Source organism: Panicum virgatum, chromosome 9K, assembly GCF_016808335.1.
Source record: "Panicum virgatum strain AP13 chromosome 9K, P.virgatum_v5, whole genome shotgun sequence".
Lineage (NCBI taxonomy): Eukaryota > Viridiplantae > Streptophyta > Magnoliopsida > Poales > Poaceae > Panicum > Panicum virgatum.
The window spans coordinates 44,253,015-44,263,065 of record NC_053144.1 but is presented as its reverse complement, the minus strand read 5'-3'; the positions used below and the strand labels follow the sequence as shown (position 1 = coordinate 44,263,065).

Sequence of the window (10,051 nt, the reverse complement as noted above, 5' to 3'; positions counted from 1 at the left end):
GCATGACAATTGCATCGGAATGGGAGTCTCCTATAAAACCCCTAAGCATTTTGATGAACTTGGTAATAGGAACTATACACAACAGGTATGCTATGATGTTGCAACATAATTCAAGATAAGTCGATACCCCGGTAAGTAGCTTCAGATGTACTGCTCAAATTCGAATTTGAGTGATTGATACAAAATTGAAACAAATGACTGGAACCTCCACTAAGACCAATACTGTGCTGGGAAGAAGAATGTCTGCATTTTTAGGGGCGTCTAGTAGTGAACGTCAAATTACTAAGAATTTTATTTTTGGCAGCTTAGGAGATTGATGAAGCTTGAAGCAACAAAAGCAATCAAACAATGCTCGCAACTAACCAAAGAGATGCAGAGCGTGGTAAACCATCAACATAGAAATAGGCATATGAGTTGAGCAGCAGTTCTTTTTATGTCGTTAATTGAGTTGTATTGAGGAGTGCAAGCTAGCAACAACATCCCATTTGTGCAAAGAAGTCATCCTAAGCAAGTAAATACCTCCAATCATAACCTGTCATAATTAGAAGGTATGGTAGATTTGCCTTTCAAAAAGGAACATGCAGCTTGCCATACCCACTAACAAAAAACATCATATTCGTACCTTCAATGAAATTTTTGAGAGAAAACACTGAATCAAGTTCCGAAGATGAGATCCTTCAGTAACTTATCCAAATGCTCGGTTCTTCCAACAAAACCTTTCAAATACAGAATTAATGGATAAGGTTGCCAGCTGCAAGCAAACATTTGATAAGATGCTATAGAGAGAAAAAAAAAAAGAAACATACCATAGAGTAGCATAGAATTAATGTTCAACCCTGACAGAAAGTTACTCAGATACTTCCCACATGGTATAATGGAATGCAGAATACACCAAATAACAAGAAGTGTAATATTGTAATGATTGGCAAACGTAACTTACGCATAACTCCCTTTGTGGTCATGACACATTGCACATGCAAATTGGGGCGCACCTAAGAGTTACATCGAGCTAGAAAGTGCAAGTTCAATCATGCAAAATTGAATTTATAGACATCCACATTCTGATATATCCTTTTTTTTATGTCATACGAATAGAGTTCATGGGAAACTAACACCATATATCACATAAAATACAGTAGGCAATAAACATCATCAGACCAGCATCACTATCAACAGCAGCAGATGCATATAACAGTGAGAAAAAAAGGTAAAATATTCATAATTTAAAAGCTATACCATACTTCTACCCTGTCTAAACTCCATACAGCTAAACATAGCACAAAACTGTACACTCGCAAACCTAAAAAAAACACTAAGTGTTTATGCCTGGCTTCTCGGGCAGAAATTGCTTCATCTCCAGAGCCCTACTCCCTTCCACAACACTAGGGAGCCCAAGAGATAGAGACAGTGGTTCATCATCTACAATATCTGAACCAGAAAGATTATGCTTCGTTGCTACCATAGATAGGGAAAGTGACAATAAAGGGGAGGAGCTCTCATCTGCCTTCAGTGATGCCTTATTTAAGCTAGTACTAGGTTCTGGGAAATCTTCATCGTCAGATGAAAGAACATGGATGATATGATCAGGTGCTGATTTTTTAAGGGAGCCAGGATCTGGGGGACCCCTGTAACTATACTGTAAATCATCAAATGGTGTATGCTGTCCAGCCGGTAAGGGGTGTATCTTGGACAAGCATTTGCTAGGTGGCATTTCATCTCCAAAACTGCAAGTAGAGTTTTTTCCATAAGAAGTCTTCTGCCTTTTGTAGATGAGGTCAGGATCCAAAGAACTCATATCTGAATTTGGAATTGATTCGCTTGGACCACCGCATATCTTTGATCCAATAAAATGGAGTTTTGATACTTCTATGGAGGGCAGAATTCCATGTTTCTTAGGTTTTATCTCATCTGAGATTAACCTGATTGCACCTGGTTGCTGTGCAACACAGAAGAGAGCTTTGTTCTTATCTTCTTCCTCCATTTTGTTTGTATCTGCTGTTCTTGTGCTACCTGCAATGAATAATATAAGAAAAATATTAAAAAAGAAGCAAGGATAAATCCAGAATTGGTTTGTGGCTCATCACATAAAAAAGGTACCACTACCTTTTGCAACAGTTGGATAGTCTGGAATCATGTCATGATCTTCTCCTGTTGATAATGTGGGAGGCTGAGTTCCATGGGGAGTTGCAGTGGGATGCTCCGGTACAATTTTTTTTGTGCCCGCAGTTTCTTCATAATGTATTTCACTTGCATTCACCTTCCTATCCTCTTGTTTGGACTCCAACAAAATATTATGATCTACAGATGCACCAGACTTCTCACTCTCTGATTCAAGTGAAATAACTGGGTCAGATATATCATCATTGGGGCACTCATTCAAATCTATACCCAAAGATTGAAGTGCCTTAGGGGAACCCATATCATGCAGGATAACAGGTCCAGTGATTTGTTCTAATGGGCAACTATTTGTCTCACTCAGAGGAACTTCTGTTGGGCTACTTGCTTTCCGGGCATAAAAAATGCCCCAAAAGAAAAGTGAGCCATTCCAACCTGTAAAATACCAGATGGAATCTATTAAATGAGGTAATGAGCAATCCTGCGGAGAGACAATATCATTAGCAAAGATAAACTTACGTTGACTCCTCTCTGGCAATTTATCAGATGGAAAAATGAGAAGTTCAGTACCACTAATATTTGCTGTAAGGGATAAATCACCAAGAAGCATGTTTTCCAAGAGTTTACCGTATGCCATTCGATAACTGTTCAATGAGATCGGAGACCTCAGCCAGTATACAGAGGGTTGAATTGAAACAGATAAAACAGTGAAATGTTGAGGAAAAGGTACCTTTCAACATCTTTAGCAAAGAAAAAAAGAGCAATATTATCTTCAGTTGGATTTACTTCCTTAAATTGCAGTGGCCATGAGGAGTGCCGCGGGACTTCTGCTAGCTGAATTTTGTTAGGTAATTGTTCACTTATTTCACGTGCTTTGGACGAGGCACAAGTAGACAAGTAAGCCTGAAACCCATCAAACATTTCAGGAGAATTTCCATGTCTTGAAACCTCAAATCTACCCCTGACATAAAAGGAATGCACTCTTAGACTCTTTAAAATTATTACTGGTTAAGGGTGGATAAAAGGGAGAAGAGAAGAGGTCATACTGCCAGATGTAAGACAGCTCTGGAATAACTAAATCTCTTAGAGGATTTTCAAGAGCTGAAGACTGATAAACAAAAGCTTCCTGCTTCAAATCAGGTTTATCCAATATATCGTTAGGGGGGTATAGATTGTGTGCCATCTGAACACCATGTGGAATCTCATTCGATATATCTCCTAAAGTTTGAACCACCTCTACAATTTTACAGGAGTCATCTCCTGTAATTTCCAAAAGCTTTTGTTGGCAGCATACCACTTTAGGAGCTGAATCTTCAGAGGTGCTTGCTCTTGCCACATCTCGCAAATCTGATTCACAAGTTGTGGCAGTAGATATTGTAGGAACCATCTCTGCAGACCCATTTGGCATTCTGTTACTATTTTTCACTGAAACAAACAAATCATCATCCTCAACATCATTTGAGCTATCCTTTTTAACACATTGGGATGGAACTGGTGGATCAGATATCTTCATTGCATGTGCATGTGCATCTTTACCAGAAACAACTCCCATTGGTTTTGGATGTACAGTAACATCTTGCTTGTCATTGTCGCCCTTTGACAAATCAGAGCTCTGCTTCTTTTCAACATTTCCTAAATCAAGCAAGACATAAAGAAAGCTCATCAAAATGAGCGAAAACTAAGATTTGCCATTTCTCTAGAGAAGAGTCAAGTAAACGAAGAGCTTACCAGGTCTTTTACTACTTTTAAGTATGCTTGGCACAGACTTTGAAATGTCCTGGTCAATTTTTCTCTCACCTAACTTCATACAACTGTCAGGCCTTGGAGATGAAGGAATGTTTGGTTTTTTAAAACTAAAGGAAGCTCTTCTTTCTATTAAATTTTTTTCCTTCACTGGCTTCAATATTACTGGTTTTTCATCTTGAGACAAATGAAATGTTTGCTTTTGTTTTGATGAACCAGCATCTAAGCAAACTGCACCCTCACGTTTGAAAGATCCAGATTGTACAAGCTTTCTGATGGGGCCTTTATCTCTAGGATCTCTTGGGGAATATTTCGCAGGTTTCAACTTGCGAGACACCCCTTCAACCAACTGCTTGACCTTTGGTCCGTTGTTAGTGTTGTTGAAAGACAGTTGCTTTGATAAACCTGTTAAAGAAAATTAGGAGGTTAGCAGAATGATCCACATTAAAAGTAACAACAAATAAAACAAAGAATGCTTTGCAAGTAGAACACAAGAGAATTTGGTCAAACCTCTTGGCGAGGGAACTGGTGTTTTAGCATTCACCATGTTTCCCATGGAATATGACCGTGAAAAGACCTGAGAACTTTTGCCTGCTTGAGTAGTTCTCACTGGAGCATTATCAACTGAAGATAAACCTCCCTTGTTTGCTTTCTTAAATGAGTTCTCATGAGAGATGACATCATGTTTTCTAAGACTGTCCGTCTTGAAGAGCCTAGGCTTGGGGGATGAAGTATTCTCTACCTGTCTCTTACATGATATAGGTGGACTACGTAGTCCTTCACTTGACAATGGTGACTCCATATCAGTAGAAACCCGCAACTTCTTGCGGTTTAACAAAAATTCTGAACTTTGACTCTTCTTGTTTGAGCCTCCAGACGTTGGTGTTCCATTACTGTGAGATCGTGCATCCAAATCGGATGTAAGAACTTGCAGCTTGTTACGGTTCGCAATGCTCAATAATTTTTTGCTCTTCACATCCAGTCTTTCAGCAGTTGGGGTGGCAACCTTTAATTTCCGTGTTTGAGTATCAGCTGAAGCTAAATGCAACTTTTTATTCTTACCATCACACTGAACAGCTGTTGGTGTGCTGCATGTGCTTTGTGGAGCATCCAATTCAGGCACAACAATCTGCAATGCCTTAGGCTTGCTTCGACTTTCTGAACTTTGGTTCTTTCCTTCGGACATATTAACCGCCATGACACCATGGTTACTTCTCGTATTGTTCTGATCTTCCCTATGCTCGCATTCTTCACATAACCATTCACCATCTGGAACCTTATCCAACTTCACCTGCATGCAGTAACTAGAAAAAAAAATAAACTAACAGTTAACACTAACATATCCATGTGAAGGATGGATGTTGCATATGCATTTTACCTTACAAATAATGTAACTAAGAAGTTATGCCACAGCCACTAGACTAATCAAAATAATCAACAATATTTTTTGTTTCGTTCAACACATTCAACCTGATGGACCTAAAAACATTATGTAACCACCATGGAAAGGAAACTAACATCTGCGCATAAATCAAAAGATTGGTGCATTGCTAGGACCTAAGCAGATTATCAGTGTAGGTAAAGCTCCACATTAAATTATTTAAAGTGCCTCATTTGCATGAACTAAGAAAACTGCTGGTAACTAGAGTCAACATGACTTTGATTGCTAAACAATTGACCTATTAGCCAAACAAAAGACTGAGCTCAGCCTATAATAATTTTAATTCCAACCGATACTACAAACAGAGTCATACAAGAATATAACTTACGTATGCTCCGCCCCCTCAAGGCATCTAGTACATGTAGCCAGAAGATACTCCCTACCAACATCTCCACATATATCACAAACGTTAACCTGGGTTCGATGCAAACCAGACACATAAATGTTATCCAACGAATATAGCATACAAGTAGACAAAAAGAACAAGTCGATTACAAATAGTAAAGGAAGTGCTTAAATAATGCAGAATGAATGCAGACCAGCCATTAAGAAATTGTTGAACAACAAAAGTGATAAAGGCAGATAAAAAGGAGAAAAAAAATATTTTGCCCATGTATATTCAAATGGCAAGCAAGTTGCATATGAATTTTTTTAGAAGCAGGGTAGACCTTGATCAGAAAATAAGCAAGGGAGAGTTCATAACCAAATAATGAGTATAGCCACAATATGCTTACTACAAACAATATGGAAATGCTTTGAAGTATTTAATCTCTCTCAAATATAAGCAAAAGTACCATTCACTATATTTCACAGAAAACTCCATAAAAATATAACTACACCGAACACAGTAGAATCATCCAAAGTGTAATCGTGTTATTATCTACAGCTACAGGAAACAGGAACAATTTAGTAGAATATTGAGTTGGCTCCCATTTATAACTTGATAGTTGTAAAACTATAGAGTTGATGACAAAATTCTCACTGTTTGATACTAAGAATTCTGAATCATTCAGAGAGAAGTAGACCTAAGAGATCATTAACTTTTCCTAAATCAATAATCGGAAAACCATAAACCCAATAAATATATCCAATCTGTTTAAGTTCCAGTTACTGGTGGTTGAATTTTGAATTTGCGACTGGTAACTGAGGATAATCGACAGACGACAGGTTACCACCCAGTTACAACTCAGCAGGACAGCAGTGAGGTTAACAAAATTAATTACACATATGTTTCATAACAGCAATATTCAATGAAGTGCAGCAAACTCCAATATTGAGTAACCAGAAGATTGTAAATCCAATACAATTATCAAAAATGAGAAAATATATACCAAATAACTTGTTTGCACTGGTTCTAACTATTGGTAGTGACTTAATATTGTGTGAATTTTTTTTAAAAAAAATAGTAGCTATTTGAAATGTTTGAGATTGACATACGTAGAATCCACGCAAAAGCTCACTAACGGCCAATGGGTAATGCTAGATGATATTCCGGAATTACAGATATCCTACCGAAGACTATTTAGAGTTCAGAGTTCAGAATAAGACTTCACAAAAAAAGCTATCATCCACACAAAAAGGCAGTGCATCGCTACAGGTATAACTCCTAGACAAATGACAGATGGTCAACAAAGAGGCAATGAAACTTAGATTGATCTCACATTCTAACAGAATACTACATAGAATGTGCCATGTTTAAGAACATTGAAACTAACAAATAATGGATTTTTCTTTTTATTCCAATGCTAGTAACTAAGGCAGTAACAAGCATTGCACTTAAAGGGTAGGCCATAAGAAGTGATAAAGGAGTTACTTACATCTATCAACCCTTCCGAATTCCCACCCTCTGTCGCCATATCATGTTGTATATTCAACTTTCCATCACTACATATATCCAATGAACAATCTTGATCCCAATCTTTTTTGTCACCCTCATTCCTAGTAACACCATCACTAGATTGGATGCCAGCAGGTTCTTGAATTTCATCTTTTGGGCATAAGGTGCCATTGTCGAGATCCTTCGATGAGAAACCGTCTTTATTTTCATTTCCGTTACTGTAACCTGCCAGCATGCCCTGGTTATCACCATCATGTACACAAGTGTTCAATTTTCCACCTCGTCGCTGTTCTATGTTATTCTTTGAAAGAGAAACCTTTTCACAATCTTGATGAGATAAATTATCATGCGCTTTACCAGACTCATGATCTTGCTTGTTAGGAGATAATCTGTCCGATGCACTGACAGAAGACTGGGTTCGCAGCAACTTTTTGGTCGAAATAGAAGGAGAATCTGCAGGAAACAATCTACCAGATGCACTAGGACGCAAATCACGAACATCAGATCCTTTCTTAGATTCATCAACACATTGATTTCTTAACCTGCTGTGGCATGCCATGCTGTTGTCTTTAGGATCATTAGCAGTCAAATCTCGACTGGATGCAGAAGTCGATAGTTTTTTCCTATCCACGTGAACCTTTCCTTCTGCTGATGTACCAGTAACACACGAGTTGCTGTCATCATGGTGTTCTGCTCTAGATAGTCTTGTATCTTGATTTAATAGCCTCCTACGTTTTGCTGGCATGTCAACCTCTGAAGAGTCATCTGCAATGGACGATCTTGCGAACACTTTATTATTTCCACCAGTTACAGAGTAAGAAACATGACCAGAGGTTGCACTGAACTCATCGTCATTTTCTCCTCCTTTATTGCGGAGCCCTTTCTCACTGCGAACAAGTGAATTGTTTCTTACTTCTGACCTTGTGGAGCATGTTTGAGATGATGCGCATTCAGCATTTGAATCCTCAACTGCAAGACTTCGGTGCAGGCAAGAGGAGCAAGGAGCATAACAGACATTACATGTGCCTGACTCTGCCTTCACACGAGTGTTGTTGCTTGATACCACTCTTTTCCTTACCGCAGCCTTGTCCTACAAATATAAACAATATCAATCTTAAAACCATTACTCATGCAACAACCAAAACATGCATGAAGCCCTGAAAGGTACAAGTAGCATTCTCATGTCTGTCAAGACATGGATACAACAGTAAGAGAGAATGGGATATGAACTGCAGAAATCATCGCTTAAACCAATTAACGGACGACACAAACGTTATCATAAGCATTTCTAGTGTTTGGCCATTAAAGTACTTCCTTCTAATTGGCACACTGCCCTACAACTATAAGCTATTGCACTGGCAGTTTAAATTTAAACAATGGGTAATGGGGTGTTCCACCAAAATTCTGCACATGACAAAAAAAAAACTTGTAATGTATACAGTTTACAATGTAATAGGTTTACTTGAAAAAACACCAATGCGTCATAATATCATATCAAACAACCATGTAATGAATGAACATCAAAGCAGCCTCCATTTCCAAAGTGAGAATAGCTCCTGGAAAAAGCAGGAGATGCAGTATTCATGCGCTGACACATCCTTTGTCTACAGCATGATGGTATCCGAATCACAGTCCAAGCATCTGTACCACCACTAAAAACTGAAGGCATCGAGTAGAAGAGCAGCAATCTATACTGAACTGCTTCTGAATTCTGAGCATCTGATGATCCAACGTACAGGACGCATTGTAATGATATATTCTAATGGGCCAGAATATTTCCATGCATATGCAGGGAAAGGCACACGCCTCTAATGCTCACCTCCATCTTGGCGACCAGTTCGCGGTGTCCCGACCCCTCCGCGCGTCCTCCGCCGCGCCCTTCCGCTGGTTCCTGTAGAGGAGAAACAAAACGCGTCAATCTCCAAAACTTGGGAACGGCAGTATCAGTGGGGAAATCTCATAATGAACAGGCCACATCTTTTCGATTGATGAGTGAATCAACGCGAACATAACACCCCAAATCAAACGGGAGGAATGGAATCGACGTATTCAATCAAATTCGATTCGCCCTCCTTGTAAAGCCGCGTCACCTGAACGAAGCCCGAATCCCATGAGCACGCACGCGCATGCAAGGTGCAAAACCTCGAATCCCGAAACCCCGAACGCCCCCAACCCAATCGAAAGCAATCCCCCCATCTCGTCCCATCTCGTCCTATGGGGGAGAACCCAACAACCGCCAAGGCGCACGCGGTGGGGGCGGCGGTGGATGCGGCACGACGCACCTCGGGGGCCGCGAGATCCTTGTGGCGCGTGCGATCGTAGAGATCCCTCATGGTGCGCTCCTGCGGCGCCCTCATTCCCCTCCCTCCCACCCCCGCCGATCGGCCGCGCCCCCCGCCCCTACCTCCCGGCGCGGGCGGCCAGCGGCTCCTCCTCCATCCTACCTAGGCTCCGGTGAGCGGCGGGCTCCGGCGAGGGGGAGGAAGCGAAGACGAGAGGGATTGGATTGGGTGGGGTTCGCTCAGCTGTGGCGTGGCGAGGAAGCAGCAGCGCCGCGGAGAGCAGAGGAAGAGAGAGGAGAGGAGAGGGAGAGAGAGAGAGAGAGACTGGTACTGGTAGTGCTTTAGAAATTTGTACTCCGGGGGGCGTGACGGTGACGCGACGGGAGACGGGCGAGATGGGAACGGAATGGAACGGAGCGCGCGAGACGGGCTCGCGACTCCGGCTCGCTGACTGAGGGGGCCCACTCGGGTTCCCAGCCGTAGCCAGGCCACAAGGTCGGTCTTGCTTGGCTCGCCGGTTGTGGGTACGGGGGTGCTTAAAAGGGCTGGCCGGTGGTAATTGGGACAGCTGGTGAATTAAGTGGTTATGCTGAGAGATACTGGGCCCACTCTGTTCGTTGGGCTGGAGCTGGA

General features: G+C 41.0%; 1 protein-coding gene across 1 annotated transcript; it reads right to left on the bottom strand.

The window, feature by feature from the left end:
- Nucleotides 1–1,043: 1,043 nt before the first annotated feature.
- LOC120651591 lies at nt 1,044–9,736 on the bottom strand. Its single transcript, XM_039929141.1, has 11 exons — nt 9,419–9,736; nt 8,956–9,027; nt 7,117–8,226; nt 5,628–5,713; nt 4,369–5,162; nt 3,844–4,263; nt 3,162–3,747; nt 2,846–3,076; nt 2,635–2,759; nt 2,104–2,550; nt 1,044–2,010 (listed from the first exon to the last, which is right to left on the bottom strand). The coding sequence occupies exons 1-11, from the start codon at nt 9,491–9,493 to the stop codon at nt 1,313–1,315; spliced, it is 4,644 nt and encodes a 1,547-aa protein (XP_039785075.1). The 5' UTR covers nt 9,494–9,736; the 3' UTR covers nt 1,044–1,312.
- Nucleotides 9,737–10,051: the final 315 nt, after the last annotated feature.

Excerpts from the sequence above, each read along its gene's own strand:
- LOC120651591 (XM_039929141.1), bottom strand. The coding sequence starts at position 9,493 with ATGAGGGCGCCGCAGGAGCGCACCATGAGGGATCTCTACGATCGCACG. Across the intron at positions 5,714-7,116 it reads ATTCGGAAGGGTTGATAGAT|GTTAACGTTTGTGATATATG; the intron begins GTAAGTAACTCC and ends CATCGAACCCAG. Across the intron at positions 4,264-4,368 it reads ACCAGTTCCCTCGCCAAGAG|GTTTATCAAAGCAACTGTCT; the intron begins GTTTGACCAAAT and ends TTTCTTTAACAG.